This window comes from Lemur catta, chromosome 3 (assembly GCF_020740605.2).
Source record: "Lemur catta isolate mLemCat1 chromosome 3, mLemCat1.pri, whole genome shotgun sequence".
NCBI classification, from domain to species: Eukaryota; Metazoa; Chordata; class Mammalia; order Primates; family Lemuridae; genus Lemur; species Lemur catta.
Window position 1 is genome coordinate 100,416,780 of NC_059130.1, and position 26,563 is coordinate 100,443,342.

Sequence of the window (26,563 nt, forward strand, 5' to 3'; positions counted from 1 at the left end):
CAGGCTAACTTTCAGGTAATCTTCCTGCTCAATGAACACAGAAAGCTGAGCCTGCTAACCACACCCCTTGACTCTGGCCCCACCACCAAGAAAGCCAAAGTCCTTACCCATGACACCCGTGAAAGTATCTGGTACTCCTGGGGTGGTCAAGGTACAGGATGAAAATCACTGCAGTGGGAATAAGTTCCTGCCAGGCAGAGGAAGAGCTGAGGCTCCCGGGGAACAGAAGCAAGTGTGGGGCTTGTGAGGACGCAGGTGAGCAGCAGGCCGGGCACAGCTTCCACAGGCATTTTCTCTTTTAGGGTCCCTGAAACTATGGAGGTATCTACCACCCCCACCACACACACATTCAGGGTGACAATGACCAGAACCCATTCACATCTGCCACTTCATTTATTTTTTTATTTGCAGGAGGAGTTGAAACAAATTTTAAGGGAGATTTTCATTTTTTTTTTCCCCTAAACATGAATCATTCAAGTAAAACCAACTTAACTATAGAAATGTAGCAAAGTAAGGGGAAAGAAGCACAACAACCCAAGAGGCAAAGGCTGGGGGGAGAGATGGGTGCAGTCCGCATATAACATATGCATAAATGCCTATGGCCCACCCGCTCTGGACTGCCTCCCCAGAAGGCAAGCATAAGGACCCATTTTAAGAGGATGTTTTCCCCCCCAAACATCTGAGAATGTTTCAACTTAAAGCTTAAGGTTAAAAAGGAAAAAAAGAAAAAAAAACCCAAAAAACCCCATGAACCACCCAGCCATAACCACCTTCCTTAATCGATCATAGGAGTTTCTTTTCATTTTATAAAAAGATTAATAAAAAATATTGAAAAAATTATTTTCTCATCTTATATTTGTTAAAGATAATAGAATTCATAAGTTTCTTAGAAAACAGACCAGAAACTGCCCTCCAGTTTCCACCCCGGTTGCTGAGAGGATCAGCACGACTAGAAAGTTTGGGATGCTGGAGCTGCTGGTGGAGAATGGGAAGCCCAGCCCAGAAGAAATCAGAACACATGGGCATAGGGACATGTGGGACGGGGCTAGGAGCAACTCCACGTGATACATGGCTGCACGGAAAAGGGGAACACAAGGTGGTCAGAAAGGCCTTAAACTCCTCCTTGACATACAAAACCGGTTTTTAGCAAGATCCAAGCAGTTTGGTCCCAAACTGAGGTGAACACTTCAATGTTTATTCACATGCTTTGTTTTCTCTTTTAAGAATCAAAGTTGCCCAAATTAAATCTTTCTAATATTACTACATATACCTAAAAAAAGAAAAGAAAAAAAAAGAGAAGGGCTTTTAAAATCAGGACAGGGAAGAAGAGATTGAAAACCATCAAATTAGTCCTCTTAGCTCCAAATGAAATGAAATTAAGAACAAAACTGTTGGTTTCTAACAGGGAACAAATCAAAATCCAAACATCACTCTCCCCCCCTGCCCCCACCCCTCACACCAACGACAAATGAGAAACACAGCTAGAGCCCAATGTGTTGTGTTCTGCTCAAGAGCTGGGCCTGACCCCAGGCTCCACGGCCAGCCTCCTCTGTCCAGTGGGACACAGCGCCAGGGATGCTTTCTGCTGTAGTAGGATTCTGCATGGCTGGTAGGAGGTGGGGGTGGGACTTTCCGTATCTTCTTGAGGCTCCTGTCTCGCTCCTCACCAGCCATCTTCCCAGCGCCTCTCTCCCCTGGGCCAGGGATCACATCCAGAGTGGCCCCTACTCAGTTGTGGGCTGTAAATTGTCCTTCTCTTCTCGGTTCTCTGTCCCACTCTCGTCATCTTCAATCTCCCCTTCCTCCCCACTGAACTTGTCATGGGCCCATTTGGGGCTGGTACTGGATTTCCGGAACATGAACCGGCCCCGACCCCGGGGAAAGGCTCCTCGGCCACGGCCACGGCTCACCCACTTGTCACTGCCTTCACCTTCACGGTCATCATGCTGAGGCGAAAGAAAATTGCCATCAGTGCCAGAGTGAACAAGAATTAGGCAGAACTCTCTTCTCTGCACCCACCCAAATGTGCCTTTCCCAAAAGAACCAGTGCCCTAACCCAACCTTCTGCTCCTTTTCTGCCCTTCTCCCTGTCCCCCACTCCCAAAATGCAATGGTTCAGATCCAAGAGAATATTAGTGACTTAGGAGTTCTAAGGTAATAGCTTGGGCATTCTGATGATGATGATGATGATAAAACCTTCACTGAGCACTGAAGTAACACATGTATGTGTGTATCTCATTTAATCCTCACATTTGCCCTATCACTATCACCCCCCATGATGCAAACAAGGAAACAGGCTTAGGAACCTTAAGCAATTCTCCAAGGATGGGTTTGAGAAAGCCAATCATGCTAAAACGTGAAACTATGTCTGAACTGGGTTGTTAGGCAGTTAAGAGAGGAAGCAACACTTAGAATCTATAGCTGAGGCTCTAGCTCTTCCCGACCTTCTAACCTCAGCCTCCCATCTTGTATCTCCTCTCTTTAGTTTTATGCAAGGAGGCAGCGTGGCAGAGTAAGAAAAACAACTTAACCTACATCTCAAACAATGCCTGCTCTGGTGATCCCATGGGACAGAGGAGAGAGCCAAAGAAAGAATGAATGAGAAAGCATTTTGAAAACCAGAAGTTGTTACCTCATCAACCCCGCCACTTCAAAGAGTCTAAACCACCCACCCACACAAGCCTTAGGCTCCCAGAGGTCCACTCAGCTAAAGTGCCAGCTTCCTCTGATCAAGGCTGCTTGTCTGCCACACTAAATGAATCAGGCTGGCAATGCTCTTTCAAGGGGCCGATGGGACAGGGGTGAGGGGATCTGTGTGGCATTTAATCCCTCCCCTACAGCAGTCCCATTCCAACCAACTACAATTGCAATATACCTGTACATGCATCACATCACAATTTTGGACAAACCAATTTAAGGCCTTGGTCTCAGCTCCGTTATGTGCCAAAGGCCCTCTGGCCCTTCCTGGTGATCCCCAGACACATACCAAGTAATACTTCTTGCTTTTGGGTGTGTACTCTGGGTCCCATTCTTCTTCCCGGTTTCGCTTTTGAAAATCATTGTTGCTGTTGTTGTTATTGTTACCAGAGTAGTTACCTCTGCCCCAGCCTCTCCCTCTGGCTCGAAACTGGGGGGAGAGGGGAGACACAACAAACGATCATGTCAGGAATGGGAAAAAACCTCCCTGCATTCTGTTCACACACATTTCTGGTATGGAATAATAGGCAGCTGTCCCTCCAGTCATATGGGCAACTGGTCTCTAAGCCATTCCATTTCTGCTCAAGTCTTTGGACAAGACAGATGATAAACATGGCCCAAGGGTCTCCCTACAAACAGCAGGAATCGAGGTACGTGGGGAAGTTCTGAGACCAGAAGTCGTTAAGAGGCTTTCTATGAACAGAAAAATAAATATGGAAAGCCTGGGAAATCTAAGAGGGAAGAACCAAAGATACTGGGATCTAGACATTAGACTGCTTATGTCAGAGGCAACAAAGCCAGTATTCTGATGAAACACATTGAGAATTGGTGGGAACAAGGGGCTTAGAGAAAGAGGAAGAGGGGAGGGTCTTACAAAGTTTCCTCGAGCCCTGCCACCTCCTCTTTCACTTGGACCCACAAAGTCTTTGGTCCCCAGTCTCGATTTGTCAAAGCCCGTGGTGCTCTCCTCTCTTTCCTCTGTCTCCTCAGTGTACTCTTCTGCTTTGTAGGAGTGAGATGACTGGGAGGAAGAGGAGGATGACCTGGACCGGTCTCGTGCTCTCCGGTGCTTCCTATTAAGAGAAGAGCCAGGGAAGTCAAAAGCCCATAGGGGACAGCCCTTGGCTAGGACCTTTTGCATAAGAAATACAGAATAATCAAGAGTGTGTCTGTGATGAAGAAACTGAAGGGTGAGTAACCTAAACAGCTCAGCCTCAACCCACCCACCCAGGATACTTGGGAGCACCTCCTCCCAATTCTGTCAGTCATGTTCAATAACACATCTATATCTGAGTCTATGACAAACATGTGACATGCACAGAAAGAGGAACAAAACACAGTCCCTGGCCTCCAGTAGCTCGGTCTAAGACATATGCATGAATTAGAGAGGGAGAAGGAAACTGACAGTGTATTGGGAAGTACAGTGCAGCCGGCACTGGGCCAGAGGCTTTATGTACGACCAGCTATCAGTGCTTTCTATCACTTTTAGTTCTCACAGGACTACGACCTGTCTTATGGGGTTGCTCTAAAGATTAAATAAACAATGTGTTTAAACACCTTACATCGAATAGCGAGCATGCAGTAAATGGCAATATCATTCAGTATTATTTCTCCTACTTTATAGAATGGAGACTCAGGTGACAAGAGCAGAACCTAGATGCCAACCCAGCTCTAATTATACCACGACTCTGCATTACCACCTCCCACTGAGCTCAAACAGGTTGTGTTACTAAGCCTAGGATCTGGCGAAACTCTTCCCAGAGTTATTTCCCTTCCCTTCCCTTCATCTAGGGGAAATTACAGACTAGGGCAAATTAGCTTAATACGATGAGTCACTGTCTATGTACTAAGGTCGGTGCCAGCCCTGCCATGTGGTAGCAGAGATTATCGAACGATTCTAAGGTGGCAGAAAGGCCAGGCTCCCAGGACAGAGGAGGACTTCTAGGGAAAAAAATAGCCCTAAGTGTCAGTAACCTATCGTTGTCTTCCTCCCTTCCCTCAGTCCCCCGTTATGAAAAGCACCCTGCCTTCCGCCCCCTACCCAAACACATTGGCTCTTCCATCTACTCATAAAATGGAGAAACTGAAGTTAGTGTCATAAAATTCTTATAATTCAGACGCATAACTCTGACTCCACTAAAAATCGGTGCTATTTCAAGAGGTTTTCAATAATAAGACTCTCAAAAGGCCCCAAATTTCAGTCTTAGCACTCTGATTAGCTATGTGACCTGGGTAAGTCATTCTTCAGTTATATAAGAAGGAGTTCTTATAAACTGTAGGGTGATATATTAATGAGAACAATGAATTATCTATAATTTTTTCCCTTGCCTCAAATCACAGAACACCAGCGTTTGCAAGAGACTTGTTCAGGGTCACATAGCAAGTTAGAGGTAGGCATGTGTTTCACGGAGAGGAATCAGAACTGGTTATCCAGACCCAACCCTGAAATGCTTGAGGAGTGCTGCTCCCTTTCCACCGTGGCAGCCTTGAGGACCATTGCACCGGCACTTCCAAGCCCTGCTGAGGATTATCAGGTCCTTCATCTATGGCAGACCTGGAAGCTGCTAGGGCTCCTAACACATAAGGTGTAAGTAACAGAGTGGAACAGAAAACAAAGTGGAAAAAAAAGATCTGAGTTTCGATGTTATTAATAGCTGATACTTGTGTGATGTTAAACAAATCATTCTGAGCTTAGCTTCTTTTATCTTTCAAATGGGCAAAACAGGTATTAAACCAACTGTTCAATTTATCTCAAAGAGTTGTTATCAGAAAACTGGTATGTATCTTCTGATGCTGGGCACTAAAAATTAAAAATAAAAAGAAAATGGATATAAAAATGTTTGCCAGCTGAAGTTCAGAAATAGCAGAAGAAATGCCACTTCTTACCAGAAGATATGAGCTTCAGCTGTGCTACTTTTAATGAGACATGATTGAAAAGTCATGGACCTTTCAAAAATGTAAACAGAAACATCAGGACCTTGGTATGAATGTTGCTCTACAAAGTTCAACAATGCCACCTTTGTTTAAGGAATATTTGGAACACCTCTCTTGAAACTGTCTGTGAAACTAATTTAAAAAGCATCAACAATCTTGTTCTGTCTAGTTCCATACCATTTCTTTGACTGAACAATGCTACTACTTGACAACGACTTTGAGCCATTTCTAAAATATAACTTCTCCATGAATATTTGCAATAAGAAAGAACGTGTCTAAAACAACTACAAAAAGAATTCCCAAATGATTCTCTACATCATCCCTGTAGTCAAATTAACAGATTCACGTCTCCCACAAAGCCTTCTCTGGACAAGGATGACACTTTGATGCAGAAGTTCTGTTTTAAAACTAGGGACCCTGCTTGCAGTTACATGGTACAAAAGAAGAAACACAAGTTGCTATAATTCCTAACCCCAAAGCCATCTAGCTTGAAAGGTGTGGTGGTGTACAGCCCAAAGGGGCAGACTCTAAAGAGTCTGAACAGGGTGACAACAGAGACAGGCTTACGTACTTCTGTTTCTTTGATCCTTTATGAGTTTTCTCTGTTTTCTCAGCTGATCTTTCCCTCGAGTGGCTTGAGTCTCGGGAATCCATTGATTCTCTCGATTTACCTCGTTTAAGATCTCTCTCCTTATGTTTTTTACGACGTTCAATATCAAGGCGGAGATCAACAGGATCATCTTTGTATTTTCCCTCAGCCTATCAAAAGAGAAATCAAAATTAAGGTTTTTGGGATTCAGGGCTGCCAATTCAACCACCCCACAAACTGTGGTTTTTACTCCAATGTAAGGGTGCAAAGGAAGCACTGGGAATGTGAGGCAACTTACTCAAGCTTGGGAGGTATGCAGGATGTCCCACAAAAGTTATTTCATGAGGCCCCTTACAGCACTCAACCCAGTTCCCTAAAACAATGAGGACGGTAGCCTTCTGAAAATACTATATATTGATCTCGCTTTGTTCCTTTTGTGGCCCACTCTTGACTGTCTAGTCTAAAAGCTGAGAAGGCTAAAGTTAGCTCTGGAAGGTGGGTGGTTAGGCTGGTTCAGGCTTAGTCACCACTAAGAGTAGAAATGTTCACCTTCCCCTACCTACACTGTAGCAGTCACCCATGGCTTACCCTGTACTTGGAAATTATCTGAGGACTGAGTCCAAACAGAGACAATGGAAGATTTAAGCAGCTTTCCAAAATGCTGAATTATACTGAGAAATTTCTCTACATGGAATATGAAAAACTACAATGGAGAATTCATAAACCGGTAGTACCAGGTCAAAGTCTACTTTAAAAAAAAAAAGGGAAGGGAAAAAAAAAAACTTTTTTGTTAAACTTCCTAGGAAGTTTAGAAATCAGGATATGCTGCAGATACAGCATGAACCCAGGAGCAACAATGGTACACCAACCCAGACCATCACAGCAATGGCTTTCAGCAACTCTCGGGAAACTCAGTGGGGGCAAAGATGCAAGGTAATTTCAGGGACATTATACAATAGGATTTGTCCCAAGGAAGTAAATCTTCTCTAAAGGAAGGAGAAATGAGCAGTTCACTCTGTATTAACGCTGTACTTACATAAACTAGTAAATTTTTTGAAATAAAGTTTAATTTTAATAGCAGGAGTAACAGAAATAGGCTTATTACTATTTTATCACTTCATTTGTTTCTAAGAGAAGGAATGAGGCATCTGTATCCTCCAAGATCAAAAAGGACAAAAAGACCAATGCAGCCACTGCTCCCTTGGGCAGTACAGACAGCAACTCTTAGAGTTGAGTTTTTGAGGCATGGAGGATGAGATCTCTTCTGATATTTCAAAACCTTGGGTTTCACACGGTTAGTGCCAAGCTGATGGGTACTTGGAGAAAGAGAAAAGGGGGCTGGGGAAAGAACAGAGATTGCCCAAGAGTGCCTCTCGTCACATTCAACCAACAAGATAAGTTTGTTTGGAGAACTTGAAAATTAATATTCTTAGAACAGGTTTCAGCAGCAATGGAAGAGCCATCTCTAATTTTAAATTTCAACTGTATATGTGAATGAAGATCAATAAATACTAAGACTTTAAAAACCCAATCTAGTTATTTCACAGTAAAAGATTGCATACAAGCTTTATCCTCTTAATAACAGTGTTTACGTGCACATCATTGCAAATGTAGCTGGGCCATCAAACTAATGTTTAGCTTTAAGGTAACAGTAACCAACAGATGATAGATATGGTACAATGTTAGAAAAAAACTGGACCAGCTGTTTAAAACAGTCTACTAAGTTATGAATATTTCACTCTCCTCTGACATGCATGTCTTTTTGAAATCATGGTTGGAAATAGCGCATGTATACAGTTGATTTGATAATACTTACAAGCAGAAAAATATCACAAAAAGTTTCTTCTCTCATCATGGGCACTTGTTCCAAAACTCCTCTCTTTTTTTTCTCAAGCTCACCTCAACAGACTTTGGGGTCATTTACCATATTCTAACCACTTCACAAAGGTTGTTGATACATTTAATAAAAATTAACCCTTTGTAGTTCATTTTTAGAATTATGCCCATCCTTAAAAGAAAAACACAAACTTAAGTAGAGAGTAATTTAAACAAACACATTTCTGTCAAGTTCATGCCCAACGCACTCATTTTGTTGGAATTACTGATCAAAGCAACAGTTCACCTTGTAGCCAGGTTCCCGGGGACTTTTCATTTCATCATGAGCCAAACCATGTTTTCTGAATGTACTGGGGGAAATGTCTATCCTCCTAAAATTGAAAACACAAACACTATACAATGTTCCATAGTGTGAATATAGTAATGGTAATATTCTAGTTCCTAAGTTGGGTAACAGACTTACAGGTATTCCTTTTTATCATGTTTCATAACTTAAGTATGTTATTACTTACATTCTTTACTTATACTTTCCCGTAGGCAGGGATAGGAATATACATACACACACAATCTCAAATTCCCAGTCAAACTCTAACATAAGTTAGAGAATTTTTGTTCCCTGCCAGTTTTATTCCTTCCTGCTACAGGCAGTAAGATGGACTCACCTATAGCGGTGCCTGTTATCTCATCTATAACCCTATCTATGCCCTGCTAACCTCCAAGAGCAGTTTTTATCTTGAGAATTAGAAGAAATGGTCCCATTATTCCCCTATAAGATTAGGTCTAGGTGCATAGCAGCTGCCTGGAGTGACATATCTGGACAGATCCTAAATCCAAGGCTGTTGTATAAACACGGTCCTTCTACCTAACTTGACAGGTTCAAGAGTTAACTACTAAGGAATTAAAGATAAGGCCAACTTTGCTTGTAGTCCCTATTTGCTGGAAAAATTTCTACAACCAAATAGGATATTCTTTAAACCAGCTGAGTTTTAAATCCTTTTGAGATAATCCTACAAGCTCTCCCGCTCCACTCCCCAGGCAAATTTGTCCAAAAGAATGGAACTACCCATGATAGTTCCAACTACCATTAAATACATGGGTTTGCTTAAAGAGACTATTATAGCAATTACTCTACAGAAAGCTCACAGTAATCTCAGGTTGCCATTTTCCAGCTCCAAGAATACAGCAGTTCATCTATATCAAGAGGGTTGTTTTTCTCAGGCCCCAAAGGGGAGGAGATAATAGTCCTCAAAGCATATTCCTTCCATTCTCAAATATAAATGCCCACAGCTACCCTAGAGTCTGGAGGATATTACCCTAAATTTTGTATTAAAGGTGCACTGGCAGCAGAATTTAACAAGATGAGTTTAATATCTGGTAAGAAGCCTTTTACTACAAAACCTCCAGTGTAAGGCTGAGGTCCTCACCTGTGTATCTCTGGGCTTTTCTTGTTTTTAGCTGCTTCCTGCTCAGTTCCTCTCTTTAGGTATTTAGTAAAGCGTTCATGCAATGTCATTCCTGAGGACCCAAAGTGATGTTCTGTTGGGATTCAAAGAAACACGTTATGATACCAAAGACAGATGCAATGTTCAACTCTTCTGCATGAATCTGCAGCCACAGAGATGTGACTAAAGTAGTCAGATCCATGCAACAAACATACTGAAAAGAGGAAGGAAAAATGGCCAGTTCAGATACAACCCAATGTTAGGCAATGGATTTCCACCACAGCTCCCCTATCTTAGGATGTGGATACAAAGACAGAGAAACCTGGAGTTTACTTCCCTTTGAAGCACAGCACCAACTCTTCCTTGAGTTTAAATTTCAGCTTCTATACATCATTCTCTTAGCCATTCCCTAACTTGCCCATCTCCATTTGCCCAGAGGATGACAAAGTAATTTGGGGAAGAAACTTTCACCATTAGGTCCGCAAGAGACCACTAGAAAGGGAAAAGACAGAGGTGCTGGAAAAGTAATTTTCTTAATAGCTCCTAAGTTTTTGAGCATTTTAAACTTTCACCTTAAGGATTTTTAGGTATTCTCATGATCACAGGTTGTAAGCATTTCGAAACGTTCAGCTCTGTAATTAAAATATGGAAACTTCTCCCTGAAAGGAATTTCCTGCAAGCCAGCTCCTAGCTTCAAAGGCCCTTTAGATGAGATAAATGATCCACAAAGGCTCCCTTATTCACTCACTCATCCTTCTGCTTACAACAGAGGAAGCTAAAAGTGTGGAAAGGGAGTCTGAGGCAGGCTGGGGTCTGGACTCACCTTTAACGTGGTGAACAATGGTCACTATATGCTGAGCAAACAGTTCTGAGGGGCTACGCTGAGACTGAGCTGACTGTATGTGCTGGAAAATGGAACGAAATTCCTGTTCCTTTTTGTTGCTATGGACTAGATCTCGAGAAAGTTTGCGTTCCTGAGCCAATAAGCCACTGGGTCTGTAAAAGAAACAGAGGAGACCAAATGTAACAAGAACATTTAAACCAAAAAGATACTTTTTTTTCCCAAAGAGTTTTAAATCTATCCACAAAGCTCCTTTTTCTCTTCCTACCAAAGTTCAAAGTAACCTCAATGTGTCCTCCTATAGAAAAGGGTATCCAAAATCTCTCTTCCCTTTCTTTACTGGGAATCAAGTAGGGTGAAATGTTAAAGCTTAAGGATTGTTTTTAGGGTTACTGCTGGTTTTAACAACATGACAGATGACAAGGTATATTAAAAGACCAACTAGCTTGGCCAGCTGAAGCCATTCAGGGAGGTAACAGCATGAAGGAGGAGCAAGATGTGGCTGGAACGCTGCTCAAGCAGATGTCCAACCAGCTGGATAGTTACTCCAAGGGAAAAACAGTCAGCTGGGCCTTACCACTCTCTTTCCTTTTTTTTTTTTTTTTTTGAGGCACAGTCTTACTCTGTTGCCCTGGCTAGAGTGAGTGCCGTGGCGTCAGCCTAGCTCACAGCAACCTCAAACTCCTAGGCTTAAGCGATCCTACTGCCTCAGCCTCCCGAGTAGCTGGGACTACAGGCATGCACCACCATGCCTGGCTAATTTTTTCTATATATATTTTAGTTGGCCAAATAATTTCTTTCTATTTTTAGTAGAGACGGGGTCTCGCTCTTGCTGGTCTCGAACTCCTGACCTCAAGCGATCCGCCCGCCTCGGCCTCCCAGAGTGCTAGGATTACAGGTGTGAGCCATCGCGCCCGGCCTACACTCTTTCCTAAAGCTGGGGACAGGGGTGTATCTGCCTCCCTCAACTTTAAAACTGCTACTGTTATTTGATGGTGAGGCCTGGACTGGTGACCCAGCTAAGAATGAAGGAAGGACTGGATCCTGGATGGCTTCATCAGCAAAAGACATCTTAAACACAAAAAGAAACAAGAGTCTTCTGAGGGGTGGGGTTAGGGGACATGGTGATAAACAGAGAGTGAGAGAGACGCATAGGGGACCCAGTAACCAAGAAAGCCAGTCACTAAGGACTCAAAAGACACTTCACCACCTCAGAGATACTGCCCCCAAAGGATATAATCACTCAGTGACATACACTCTCCACTGAAGACAGACAAACATGAGCGTTTCAGCACAGAAACTGAGATGGCAGGGAAAATACAGGAGAATATTCTCAGTGAGAGGGCTTAGGAGACACAACTTAGGCTACGAAAGACCTAAGGATCAAGAAAGAATACATCTTACCGTGCAAGGTCCTCATCAAAAGAGTCCATCCGGACATTGACCTGGGCCTCTCGAGTAATGGAAAAGGAAGACTTCCCTGAGGAAAAGTCTCCTTTGGCTCCCAGCTTGTCTCGGCTCTCAGAGGACTTTCTCGAGGGAGGCGATGAGCTTTTCTCCTGGACTGCTTTGTAAGCAGTCACTCGGAAATTCTTTTCGGGCACAAACCCCCTGTGCCCACTTTCGGTTCTCTTGGTCCCTCCCCGATCCTCCTTTTTGGATCTCTCTGAGAAAGACTCCTCCTCCAGCTCTTCTGTTTTCCTCTGCTTCTCCTTCCCTGAAGGTGCATACACCAGGCCCTCCCATTTGCCTGACTTCTCCTCCTCCTGATTTTTGTTTGCACCTGCTATGACTTTAGACATAAATTTGGGTTCATCATCAAACTCAGACTCCTTCCTTCCTTTAGCTTTGTCCTTATCTTGATCATCCATCTCCTCCTTGTGGAAGTCGGACATCTTCTTCTCAAAGTCATCTCGGAGCTTATATCTTTTGGGAGACTGACTGCCTCGAAAAGGCTTCTCAGAATCAGCTTTGGGAGCAAATGGATCAGATTTCATTTTTGCATCACCCAAGCCTGTATCAGAGAAGCTCCCTTTCTCTTTCATTTTCTCCTTATCAGTATTTGTTTGTTTCTGTTCCTTATCTTTTCCATTCTCTGTCTTCTGCTCTTCCAGATACCTAGTTATATAAAAACACAATAAAGACACACAAGAGACCTCTTAAGCAACCTGCTCTGAAATAGCACCATGTGGTCACTGGTTTTTGATTCTCTAAACAAACATGTCTTATGGATTCCAGTATTACCAAAGGACTTTCTACTTGGTTACTTTCTAATAATTTCCAAAAAAATTGTTATTCACATCTATGAACCTGGTATTTAAGAGAAAAATATGTGGTCCATGGAGTCATATCTTATAAAATGCAACGAAAAAGAGAACAGCAAGTTATTTTTATGATATTAAAAAAGAAAAACAAAAACCTACTTACCTGTAATATGGTCTAGGGGGAAAAAAAAAAATGAAGGTCTCACTCAACCTTCACCCAGTCAGTTAAAATCTGTTTTCAGCAAAGTTAACATAGAATGTTCAACCTTGGACTGTTTTGCTTTTTATACAATTCACATTTGGAAATACAAGTCTCAAAGGAGACTTCAAATTTGCTGCAAGTCACCTAGAAGATCTAAATATGAAATATACTGTGAACACAAATAAAAACAAAATACATGTTAATGGAGGAGAGGGTGGCAGCGGCAAAGGTATTCTCTTTCTTATGGCAGAGTAGAGCTCATGCTCTAGTCTTCTAATGAGATTCACAGTCCTGGCATGGAACAAAACTTACACTTTAAAATAGACTTACTGAAGGCAGGAAAGTACAGATTATCTCATCTGTACCATGAATGGAGAAAGCCTAATCAAATCAGAGTTACATTAATATGGCAAAGAAGAACAAGGGATCAAAGAATATGCTAATAAAAGAAAAGAAAGAAAAGGGGAAACCAGTTGCTGGGTTAAGTCCCTTATGACCACAACCTGGTCTCAATGCAACGTCCCTGTAACCTCTCTGCCATCCCAATCCATCCAACCCTACACAAAGATTCATGTTCCAACTCACCGTGTCCCCCAAGGTAGAAAGACAGAAGCACTGTCATGTCCTCTCCTAACACGCATACCCCCACCTTGGGGTTTCAAAACAAGGCCTTCCTGGACTAAGCCTTGGACTTTCCCATTCTGCCCAGGCTCCTCAACTGCAGGGTGTGAGGGTGCAACTCTTCACCATGATGGGCGGATGCAGATCACACAGTAGATGGTGGGTTCTATAGTGTCTAACAGCTTCAAGGGCCATTCATTTTGGCAAAGACCATATTTTTTTGATAGCTGACCCACAAATCTCTACTGTTCTCTGGCTTACATTGGTAGAATCCAAGGCAAATTTTAAATGTGAAAACATCATTGCAGGGTAGTCTAAAGAAACTTTATGCTGCAATACAAATTTAGGAAGGTAGGAAAGCTAGAGTTAAGCTAAAGGCTTCCTTAGGTGATGCTTTTAATGTTCACTAATGAAAAGTTTAGGAAATGGGGATTACCTTATTACCATGAATCAGAGCTCTAACTTAGATCACATTACAATTACACTGCCAGCTAGTGAAATAAAAACACAACCAAGCAGGGGAAACGAGATACTTGCCTCTTTGTATAGGCTGCTCCTCCTGGAGCAGCACTCTCCTCCTTCTGAGATGAGCCATATGTGGAGCCAGTGGCCGGTGGACTCTTACCCACAGGGCTCTTTTTGGATGGACTCAAGGACCCAGAACCATGGTCAAACTGACCTTGGTGTGTCCCAGACTGATACCCACCACTTGGCAGAGTTGAGCCCATCTGCGATGTGTTGGAAAGTGGAGGACTAGGTTTTGGCACAGGACTAGGACGGGGTGACCGTCGCCTCACCACCACAGACTGGAGGGGGCTTTTGAGAGCTGGACTTCGCTCCCGAGGACTCAGCTCAGATACTGCCGAGGCCCGTGATGTAGAACCGGCACTGTAGGTGGTGGCATCTGGCCATGGCTTCGAGCTCTCAGATGCTTTTGTATCTTGAGAGGTGCCTCCAGAGAATGTCTGCTCCTTGGCCTCATCTCCCTGGTTATCCCCAGCAGCCTGAGATGGCCGGCTATCCTTGGAAGAGGACTTTTTCTCCTTTGCAGACTTGCGCTTAGAAGATTCAACTCGACTGTGGTTGGAGGAAGAACGAGAGGATGAGGAGCGCCTTGACCTGTCAGAAGAAGACTTATCGGAATTTCTAGAATGGCTCCTGGACCTTGGTGAAGGGGACCTTCTCTTTGGGGACCGAGATCTCGAACGACCCCGCCGAGGACTGTATGCTTGCCGGTAATTCTGCCAATTTGAGCGGTAATTTCCATAGCCTCCTCGGTTATATTGACCCCACGGATAAAAGCCTCTGTTGCGCCCACGGAAATAATAGGGCCTTCTATAGCCTCTGTTGTGACCTCTGAAATCCCGATTCTGATATACTCTTGGGTGATTTCTTTCTCTGTTATGAGCTGGAGAATATGATCTGGACCGAGACCTAGAACTGGAAAGGGGGGGAAAGAGAGAAATGTTTGAATTTTTGACACAAACATTCTGATTCAAGAAAAATCTGGCAGCAAAGGTAATCCCTGCTCTTACACGTCATTCATTTTCAGTTTTCTTTTCAAACCAACAGCACAAACTTTAATATTTAGTCCCACAACTTATGATCCATATCAAGTACAAAAACACTGATAAGACTCATTTTAACAAATGATAACAAACCGCTTCATTAATATTACAGTACATTTAAAATGGAGATATATTTCTACAGTGACTAAACATCAAAATTTTCTTAATGTAGTGAACTAACAAAGACTACTGTAATACAGTATAATAACAGCTGAGAGTTTCACAGGCAAAGGGGATTTTTACAGGTCCCCAGGTCATTGAAAGTGAGGAAAAACTGCAAGCTGTGTCTAGACAGGTAACTACTCAGGTCCTCTGTCCCCTAGACTGTTACAACACTCCACTCCCCATCCTAGTCACTGTTCTCTCCCCATGCAGGGCAAATTTCTTAGATCCCAGTAAGATCTGAGATTGTAAAAGTACAGTTACAACAGGTCTACATCAAGAAGCACCTGGAGAATGTGGCTTGGAGAATGCATCTGTTCAAAGCTTAAAATAATTTACTGAAATCAGATGAGCAAAGCATACAAATATTGTTTTCTTACTGGGGACATGGAAATGGTCTCACTATTTAGAAGGTCAAATTCCTGTGGCTGAGCTACATGATCTTACCTCGGTGCCACAAGAGGGCACTATCTGACCACAAGGCACCAAGTACAAATGAGGTTAAAAAAAAATAACTATAAAAAAATCCCCTACCCCCTCAGTGTGCGTATCTTTTAGATCAACCTGAAGGTTAGAGTTGCATGTTCTTCTTTATTAAAAAATATAGAGCTCTGATATAGCAAGGTATATTTCCAGAACCACAGGGATTCAATAGTAACCTAACTTTGTAAAAACTGCATGTTCATGAATGCCAGGCTTGTCAGCAACAGGGAGCTTTGTTTCCATGAAAAAGCCAAAAACTACATTAGTTGGTATAAAAATCCATTGGGGTTCTTGGAAATCACTTGTCTTATCTACTGTGATAGATCATTAATATTAACCAACCGCCACTCCAAAGCAATTAGCTGGAAATATGTAAAATTTACTAGAACTCTCTCAAAAAACAAAAATTTGTTTTTTACATAAATAATAAAAACTCTTCAGTTAATCGGCACCTTCTCATATCTAGGTCTTACTGAGAACAGATGCATTTTTTTATTGTTTAGGGCCAGGAGCATGGGCTCACGCCTATAATCCCAGCACTTTGGGAGGCCAAGGCAGGAGGATGGCTTAAAAGCAGGAGTTCCAGACCAGCCTGGTCAACATAGTGAGACACCATCTCTACAAAAAAGTTTTTGAAAAATTAGCCAGGTGCAGTGGCAAGTGCCTGTAGTCCCAGCTGCTTGGGAGGCGGGGGGGGGGGGGGGGGGGGGGGGGGATCACTTGAGCCCAGGAGTTCGAGGCTGCCATGAGCTATGATTGTGCCACTGCACTCCAGCCTGGGCAACAGAGTGAAAGCTTATAAAAAACAAAAAAGAAAAAAACCCATTGATCTGGCAAATGTGCCAGGCTTTTTAAGGATTTAACAACTACACAAAACAGTCTTTTTAAGAAAAAAGGTACATTTGCTTTAATCTAAAGAAGATAAAGTAGGATTGGTTTTCTACTATTTATTACTCACTGAACTCAGATTTTTTATCTACCCCATGAATAACAGCAACTGGCAAAGATGCATCTTACTGCTGATTGTTAATAGTTGCTATTTAAGTACAATTTAAAAAAAACTTACCTTCCACACTTTTCATTTGAAAACAGTAACAATATAAGAAAAGAAGAAGGGAGAGGCAGATGCAGACTATGAAACTGAGAATGACCGGATTAAATGGCTATGCTTGAGGGAGGTGATCCACCACCAGCACTAAGGAGGGTTTAATTCATGTTCCCATCCTCAGAGGCTACTGCTGCTTCTGTTACCAATTACTAGTGAGGGCCCTGGGGCATACTGCATCCAAAACCTGCAGTCATTGCACAGATGCAGGAACATGAGTCTCTGCAGATTGCAAATGAAGTTATTTAGGAGAAGTCACTTAAAAGGATACAGTCTGTGAAATACAAGGAAATAATCAATTTTCTCCAACTCTGTAGAACTCAGCAGTTAGTTAATTTAAAGGCATGGTTTCCCAAACTCTCTGGATAGATACTTTCCTTGTAGGAGAGGGAAAACAAAAGAAAAAACCATGAAACAGATAAGCCAGAAATAAAAATTGAACATCCAGTGGCAAATTTATCTGTTTCTAAAAAACAGAGAAGTCAGACTACAATCAAGTATAAAAGCGTATTTTCTAGTGGAGAAATTCCTCTAGAATGACAATTTTGTAGGTATAATATAGCACATAAAGTGGCTCTATCTATCTCAGCACATACTGCCTGCCTAAGATATTTTTCCCTCATTTGCCAAGTCAAGGACCACGCATCAAATGATTTGTAGAACAAGGAGAAAAGATCTGCCCTGAATTCCAGTTGTCATAAGTAATTCAAAATTGGTTAACATTCTTCAACTCAGTTTTGTCTCTCACTTTTAGTTGTATAGCCTCTTGGTTTTGAACCAATTAGTTTCCATTTACTAGACTAAATTTTTTAAAGATATTTTTCAGAACCAAATGAGCTAATCTGAGGTTTAAGCTGCCTAAATCAAAACTCTGGATGCAAGGCAGGGATTACTAAGAGTCCCTGCTCAGTCTCACAGCCTTGATAGTAATCTCCTCAGGTAGATAAAAATATAGGCCAGCAGCTGTGGCTCACACCTGTAATCCTGGCACTTTGGGAGGCCAAGATAGGAGGATCACTTGAGCCCAGGTGTTCAAAACCAGCCAGGACAACAGCAAGACCCCGTCTCTACAAAAAATAGAAAAAATTATCCAGGCTTGGTGGTGCATGCCTGTAAGTTCCAGCTGCTCGGGAGGCTGAGGAAGGAGGATTGCTTGAGCACAGGAGTCTGAAGTTGCAGTGACCTATGATCGCGAGACTGTACTCTAGTGGGGTGACAGAACAAGACTCTGTCTCAAAAAAATAAAAAGTACAGCTTAATAACTGACTGTTCCTGAGGTTTATTTTACATTTCGCAATCAATTCATCTAGAACAAGGATTCTAGATATCCATCTGAAATAAACAGCAGGGGTCCCAAGTGGCAAAACTGACAAATTATCTCCTTGCTAATATAATTGACAAAAAGAATGAAACTGCAAAAATCTCCCTCAATATTTAAACACACCAATATTTCCCAAACTCACATATGGAAACTTGTATCTACTGGAAGGTTCTTATCTACCCACAAAAGAAAATTAAAACACTTTTAAAGAATGAAAAACCCAACTCACAATACATCAAAAGAGAAAAGACGCTGGAGGTTTGGCATCTTATTGCAAGACATAACCGAAATCGGGAAATCCACCTAAAAGGTGTGAAAACTGACTGAATTAAAAAAATATTAGCAATAAATTCTAAAGAATTGTTCTCACATTTAATAAGATAAAATGATGTTTATCTGATGTTTGCAACAGTGATTTTTAAATAGTTTTAAGATGTGTTTTACTAAATGGATTCAGCTTGTTAGTAAATGGCACACTAGGAGTACACAAAGGACTCTTGATAAGTTTTAAAAGTTTAATTATTTAGTGAGTTAAGGCTTCTCTTCCTTGCAATGTTGTTCATATTATCAATCCCCTTAGCTATCGTTTCTTTGCTGATGATGCAAATAAACTTTGGTCCAAAACTTCAAAAATACTTCAGTGGAAAATACTCAAGTGTAGAGATTTGAAGCAAGCAGCTCAAAATAAAAATAAAATGCTCTTCCTTCCAAAGTGGATGGGAAATAATATGTGCTGGCAGAGGAGAAAAGGAATTAGGCAAACAGCATGGCAATCAAAGCTGATTTCATTCTGTAGTGTTTGGAGAGAGGTGGGAAATCTTACAGCCCAACCCTGCACCTCAAGCCAACCACCACCACCCCCAAGTCCATTTGACACTCACAGAAAGAGTCTAACAAAAGATATTCAAACATCCATGTTGACTAATGCGATGATTACCTCAATACACAAAGTCATACCCCTTACCTCAGCCTGCGCTTCCTTGAACGAGAGACAGATCGGCTTCGGGACCGAGACTTGGAAAACGAACGAGAACGAGATCTTGATGCAGATCTTGAGCGAGAAGAGCGAGATCCAGACTTGGATTTGTTTGTTTTTGACATCTCTGAAGAGAGGGTCACTTTTCAATTACACCTAATGTAAGAAAATATATTTAAACAAATGAGTGAGCCCCTTTGAAAATTTGAACTTCTTTGGACATTTTAGAAACTTTTTTTTAAACAGACAAAATGACTACTTTTTAAAAAACCAACCATTGCCTTTCATCAAAAAGAATTTCTAAGAAGTACAAATCCCAAACAGATCACGCCACAGCAGCAAATGAAAAACCTGACACGTAACCCAACTAGGTTAACACTATGAAAGACTGACGAGTGAGGGCAGTTATCAGTGATTTGGTGCAGTCTTTTCTCAAAAAGCAGGCAGGTTTTGAGGACTAACTCAGCTGTTAATAAAAGTATGGAGATGACAAGAAACAACAAATTTCTCAGTTTCATGAGAAGAAAACCTGTGCAACCATCTTGGTTATAGAATATGTGGCACATCTGATTGTATCTCTACTCCTTGGACTATGTAAGCACTCAAAGTCACAGGCATATCCTTATTATTTACTTCCAAGGAACTGGTTAAAAGAGAGTAAGAAAGGGTATTCTCAAATGTTCTAATACTATAATAGCATGTACTCTATCCTATAAAATATAGAGTATTAACCATAAATAAAGGACTAAAGTTACTTATAAACTGAACAACAATCACTTTGTTTCAGGTCTTCACTAGAAAAAAGTCGACTTACTTTCAGGGTCATTTTCCCACCAAGGAAACAAAATCATCTTTTTCCTTTTCTCCTGGCTCCAAGAAAGAACAGAGCCTCAAAGTTGCCCTGTGAAGTTAACATCTGTTCTACAAAATGCACTTATTTCTCCTTTATATCCTCCTAGCACCTTGGACATCTTCCCAGCAGCAAAAATTTTAAGTGCTAAAGCATGTGCCTATCAAAGACCAGTAAGAGTAAGAGAGCTGCATGCCCTACCAAGGTCAAAGATATTCCAATATGGAGTTGATTTTTGGCAGTAATGTCACTATACAAAGCTAGGATACAGGAATAACTTACTAGAGTGTGGGAGGTGGAGGTGTAAACAAACAATTTACAATGAGAATGTTAAAAATATATTTTGCTTTTCTGGCTGGTCTTAAGCATATTTTCGGATTCTCTGGGTTCACCCTTGCCAAATGGAAGCTTTTTTTCCTGTCACAAGTTCAGTGATCTTTGTCTTCGCCCAGTAATATCTCTGCCCAATTTTCAATTTTAACATGAATCAGAAACAAAAATCCTTCTAAGCACTTACAGAACAGGTGGACATTATCAGACTTCAAAAGAAACAAAAGGGCAACAAGTTCATGGAAAAGGAAATACTCATTCCAACACTCAGAAACTGGAAAACTAAGAAGTTACTTTACATTAAGATGAAGAAAGGTTGTCAAGTAAATACAAACGGAGCCAAACTTAATACTTCTGCACATATTTAATTGACAGGTACGCTCAAGAGCCACAATACTGGTGACACCATCCCACTCTTACCCCTGGAGCTGCTTCTTTAGTGTGAATTATATTCTGAATTAAGTGGAGTAACTTTGGATGAGACAAAATTATAGCTGGAAATAACTCAATGAATCACCTAAGTCATTCAAGAATACCCTAGACAGTGGAAAAACATTGACATATTAAAATCGGTATGGTCCTTGCCCTTGTGAAGCTTATCATCTAGAGCTGTGGTCCCCAACCCCTAGGCCACCAACCAGTACTGGTCCATGGCCTGTTAGGAATCGGCCACATCACTGCCTGAGCTCTGCCCCTCCCCCACTGCCACCCCATCTGTGGAAAAATTGTCTTCTATGAAACCAGTCTCTGGTGCCAAAAACGTTGGGGACTGCTGATCTAGAGGTTCAGACAATAAGCAAGCAAGCAAAAGGATAATTATAAATTCTAGTAAGTAATAGAAAGAACATATAATGCTGACAAATAATGCAGCATGAATAGTATATGATGGCCAAGAGGTGGCATTTAAGTTGTGATGTGCAGATTAACAAAGAGAAAGTCATGTGAAAACAGGAAAGCGCCCAAAAAACATGAAATTTCTTGTCTTGGCCGGGCGCGGTGGCTCACGCCTGTAATCCTAGCACTCTGGGAGGCCGAGGCGGGTGGATCGCTCGAGGTCAGGAGTTCGAGACCAGCCTGAGCAAGAGTGAGACCCCGTCTCTACCAAAAATAGAAAGAAATGATTTGGACAGCTAAAAATCTATATAGAAAAAATTAGCCGGGCATGGTGGCACATGCCTGTAGTCCCAGCTACTCGGGAGGCTGAGGCAGTAGGATCGCTTAAGCCCAGGAGTTTGAGGTTGCTGTGAGCTAGGCTGATGCCACGGCACTCACTCTAGCCTGGGCGACAAAGCGAGACTCTGTCTCAAAAAAAAAAAAAAAAAAGAAATTTCTTGTCTTGATATACACAGATGTATATTAAAAAAAAATACACTTTAGCATAAAGTAGGGACATTCAACACTAAAGCCATCTGATCAAATGACCAGAATCATTTTGAACTTTACTGCTAATTCACTGAAAACAACTCTCAAGTCTATTTTGAAGACCATTAAACTTCACACCCTTTTCTATTTCTAGTATTTCTTCCATGTCTGTGCTCTAAAATTATAATGAGAAGTGCGGTAGACAAATACCACCTTGGGAATCAATTTAGCACCCTTTACATGTTACGAGTATCTAGCATTTGGTTTCTGTTCAAACTAAAATTTACCCAAAAGGAAGTTTTGCTTCTTCAATAATATCTTCTCTTCCTGGAGATGCCATTTCACTTAGAGTATTACAAAAAAGTTCAGTCCCTAAGAAGAGCTGTGGCACAACATGGATACAGCTCACAGATATAAAACATGCCTCAGGTGAAAACATGTCCCCTCAAAAATAACTATTTTCATTAAAAAATTCTTCTCACAATTAATGTAGGTAAGGCAACCATTTTCCTACAGCAGCATTATAAAAGAATCCACTAATTGAACAAGTACCAATCAGTACTTACTGTCTAGCTGTGCCTGGCATGTTAAGGATGCAGAAATACAGAGCCTAGTTCCAAAATGCCCACTTTTTAAAGGGCCTGGCATATATCTGATCCTATCAACTTTCTAACATTTCTCAGATGACATGGTTTCATATCCACATACTACCCTGTATGCCCCTGAATCAATTCTAGTTTGTCCTTCCTCACTAGGACACTGAATTTAATGTAATTCTCCAAATGTAGCCTAATAAAGAATTATTTAGACACTATTAATGCATCCTAGGATTTCTCTTTCTGGAAGCCACACCGAATGTTGTTGATTCAGGGTGAGCCCTGAAGTCCTTTTTCACAAACGACTTTTCAGCTACAAGATGTCCTCCTCTATCTTGTATTCATACAACTATTGTTCTATTTCTTTCTCCCTCTTTTAATTTAAAACCCAAGTGTAGAATTTCAAACAGCCTTTTGAAATCATTTCAGATACAATTCTATCACTTTGAACAAGAGTTTATTCTCAAACTGTTTTGCAGAGCCACCTGAGAGGGTAGCCCAAACCCATCATCCTTTTCGAAGCCCAAGCCTTCTGGACCAAGCAGATCGAACAGGTACATATTACTTAAAAGAAAACAAAATTGTGTTCTTATATAATTTACATGGCTTTTATACCATTAAAAACACATCTTATTTTTCAACTCCAAGAAAAAGAAACAATATTGGCAACAAAAGCCAAAGCAAAACTCTCCAAATCAAAAACGTTTAAAGATAAACACTTAAGATAATGTTTAAATCGCTCCTTTCACCTTCTCACTCTGGACCGTTAGTTTCTTCTCTGTGTCTCTAGTGACTATTTCAGCATTGTGTACAGCATGTGATTGGTGTCTGCTGAATTCACCAGAACAAACATTTTGGGAATATTTACTATAATTTACCCCATGTTTAGAACCCTGAGAGTAGCCTGTTGAGAGGTTATATTTAACAGGCGGTTAGGTTCCCAGAACCAAGCAGTGCCAAAGAGAACTCCTCAACAGGGTACCCGGGAGGTTCCACCTTGGTCAGCTCCAAATGGCCACGCTACATATAAACTACATAATTATCCTTCAGTCCGTATTACTAAGCTCACATTCAAAAAGGTCTTCTCAGAAAAGCCTTAACTGATTATTTTTATGGAAAGAGGGTTTACTAGTCAAGCAAATAAAAAAAGGCAAACATACTATAATCTGAAAACAATAAGCTAAAACAAAAACAGACCCCAAAGCCTTCCTAATAAGTAAAATCAATTCAAAACTAAGTCCCTGAAGCTGGGAGTGCACGCCTATAGTCCCAGCTACTCAGGAGGCTGAGGCGAGATCCTTGAGCCCAGGAGTTTGAGGCTACAGTGAGCCACTACATTCCAGCCTGAGTGACAGAGTAAGACGCTATCTTTAAAAAAAAAAAAAAAAAAAAAAAAAAACACTAAAATAGCAATTACCTCATAAACCTAAATAAACAAAATCATATTTTAACTACTCAAAGTCCATTTTGGAAATCTTATTTGCAATGAGGTTATTTTGTTTTTTACAGCTTTAAAGAAGGTTAAGAAGGACCTACCTTATAGCCAACTGGGCTCTATTTGAAAAAAAATTTTTTTTTTTTTTGGCCGGGCGCGGTGGCTCACGCTTGTAATCCCTAGCACTTGGGAGGCTGAGGCGGGTGGATCCTTTGAGCTCAGGAGTTCGAGACCAGCCTGAGCAAGAACGAGACCCCGTCTCTACTAAAAATAGAAAGAAATTATCTGGCCAACTAAAATATATATAGAAAAAATTAGCCGGGCATGGTGGCACATGCCTGTAGTCCCAGCTACTCGGGAGGCTGAGACAGCAGGATCGCTTCAGCCCAGGAGTTTGAGGTTGCTGTGAGCTAGGCTGACGCCACGGCACTCACTCTAGCCCGGGCAACAGAGTGAGACTCTGTCTCAAAAAAAAAAAAAAAAAAAAATTTTTTTTATTATAGAAGTATTGTTTCAAACATATACAAAATTAAAAAGAACAGTATAAGGAACCCAAGTATATCCAGAGCTTCAAAAATTATCAATACCCTGGCAGGTGAGCTGTACTCTTGGTCAAATTCCTAACAAGTTTGGGTGGATACTGCCTGTCTCTGCAGCATCTTTCCCATTCCTCCCCCCTGTCCCCCCAAAAATCAGATTTTCCTCATTTTAAAAAAGAGATAAGCAATGAAGGAACACAAATGGCTCTTTCCATGCTCCTCTGTGTATGTTCTGCAAATAAGTCTAAGAACATCATTTACAGCAAATAACACACTGATTTAAACTCAAACAAATTTAAACTAAACTCCAAAGTGCAATCTTAAACTATATCCTAGTTATAAAACACAAGTAGTCCAAAACACCATTCTGACTGTGGGCTGTTCCATCAACTTGTTTTTAGAAATGTAACTACTTTATAACTGCCGAGAAAATTATGACGGGGGAGAAAATACACATTAATAAGCTACTTTTTTTGATTAGCGACCCCAAAAAGCTAAGGCTTCAAACCCTGTGGAGCCCAAAATCCACTGCAAAAAATTGTGAGCTCACTTCAACTGTTTGACATTTAGGGAAATACTTGACATTGTAATTTTTTACCAATGTGCTTTTATGCCAGTCTTACTATCAACTTCCAGAAAATAACTCCTATTAGTGAAAACACATGTTTTAATTCATTTATGAACAATGCATTGATTTATAAAACAAATTCTCAACCATCCTGCCTTCTAGTTGTTGGGTGGAAGAAAATTCTAAGGCAGAACCAGGTTGGCAAACTTCACTGAAAAAATTCAGCACAGACACCACTCTGTTCAGAAACTGGAGGGTTATGGGATGGCCAGTAAAGCCCAAACCCTCAGAAAAACGAAAACTTGGCCCTTGGTTCTTTATCAGGGTAACTGCAAAAACCTAAGACTGAATTCTGACACATGAATGATTTTTCCTAACAATAAGCTCTGAGGACGTTTAAAAGGACAGCAATTAAGGAATGGCACACCTGGCATAATAGTGCCAATGTGGGAAGTACTGGGCCAGCTCTTTTCCATAAGGGGTCAATTCCAAGTCCTCTAAAAAGTCAATTTTTGTCTTTATTTCTTTGGATGACAAACAGGAGCACTAAGTCTATCTGTTTCTGAGAAAATTCATACAAAACTGCAGAGCAAAAGAAGAAAAAAATGACCATGACTTTTTGTTGTTACCTCAACAAACTTGAGGAAAAGAGGTAATTTCTTTCTATAATAAGAGTACTACTACTCACTTTGGATGTTTTCGGTTTGTAAAACAGACCAGTTCTGACAGAGTTTGGTCTCCAAAAAAAACCACATGCCCGACATACTGTGAGTGTGTGGGGAATACAGGCTCTTGTCTATCCAGCCTCTTCGTCGTCGTCTTCTTTTTTTGAGACAGAGTCAGACTCTCAGGCTGGAGTACAGTGGCGTAATCATAGCTCCCTGCAGTCTCAAACTCCTGGGCTCAAGCAATTCTCCCACCTTGGCCTCCCAAAGTGCTGGGATTATAGGCATGAGCCACCCCAGCCCCTACCTCTTTGACTTACCTCCCTTTCAAGCCCAAGTATCAGGTAACTAGTAGCAACAGAGGTTGATCTGGCCTCCTGCCTGCCTATTGCAAACTGCTTTCTTTCCTCTTTCTTCTCCCCCGAAATATCAAGATCCCTGGGAGAAAGTGGAACTGATCTTTCTCACTGCCACTGGTGGGCCATGAAAGTCTGAAAAACACAACTGGCGCCAAGCAACCATTCAGGCTCCTTAAATGAGAGAAATACACCAAAACTAATGTTCCTAAATAAACCCAAAACCCTTACTAGGAAAAGCTTTTACCTCTCTATGCCTATTTTTTCATCAATAAAATGACAGTTTGGAATAGCTCTATGGTTAACAAAAAAAACTTAGAAGTTTGCACAAACAGGGGAGGCCAATCCTCATTACTACTTCAGACAAGTCCTAAAAATGAAATTAAGTGGTAATGGTTAATTTTTTTGCTTTTAAAGGAGAATTACATCCTACTCACACACATTCATTCCACCAACTCTGAAATTTACTGTAGAAGAAATCATTTAAGATTGATGCCATAATTTACCCCCTCCCCCTTCTTAAAAAAAGCTACTCGGCCTGAAATTAAATCTTAATTCTTCAGGGACTTGGCTACTTACCTTCTGACTACACCTAAACCTGCCACTCACATCTGGGGCTATCCATCTACACCAAATTCAGGCAGCACTAACCTCACTTGGGAAAGGTAAGTTCACAGAGTTGAGGGTCAGGGCTCTGCCATAGAATCCTACCAGAGTGAGGGACAGTGTGCTACTTACTGCTGGCTTCTTCCATCAGAGCCAACCAGAGGTCACATTTCCTCCCTGCTTTTCAGCAACTGAATTAGTTTCTGGTCCTATCA

At 41.3% G+C, this 26,563-nt stretch overlaps 1 protein-coding gene across 2 annotated transcripts in view; it reads right to left on the reverse strand.

Moving 5' to 3' along the window:
- Positions 1-377: 377 nt before the first annotated feature.
- THRAP3 (thyroid hormone receptor associated protein 3) overlaps positions 378-26,563 on the reverse strand; it is a 53,115-nt gene continuing 26,929 nt past the window's right edge. For both annotated transcript variants that reach the window (XM_045548255.1, XM_045548254.1), the window contains exons 3-12: positions 19,030-19,197; positions 13,964-14,866; positions 11,744-12,457; positions 10,322-10,494; positions 9,481-9,592; positions 8,343-8,427; positions 6,203-6,390; positions 3,572-3,770; positions 2,987-3,127; positions 378-1,946 (exon numbers count right to left, since the gene is read on the reverse strand). In XM_045548255.1, the coding sequence (XP_045404211.1) occupies positions 1,725-1,946; positions 2,987-3,127; positions 3,572-3,770; positions 6,203-6,390; positions 8,343-8,427; positions 9,481-9,592; positions 10,322-10,494; positions 11,744-12,457; positions 13,964-14,866; positions 19,030-19,166 (2,874 nt within the window). In that variant the 5' untranslated portion in view covers positions 19,167-19,197 and the 3' untranslated portion in view covers positions 378-1,724. The remainder of the gene's footprint in view (positions 1,947-2,986; positions 3,128-3,571; positions 3,771-6,202; positions 6,391-8,342; positions 8,428-9,480; positions 9,593-10,321; positions 10,495-11,743; positions 12,458-13,963; positions 14,867-19,029; positions 19,198-26,563) is intronic.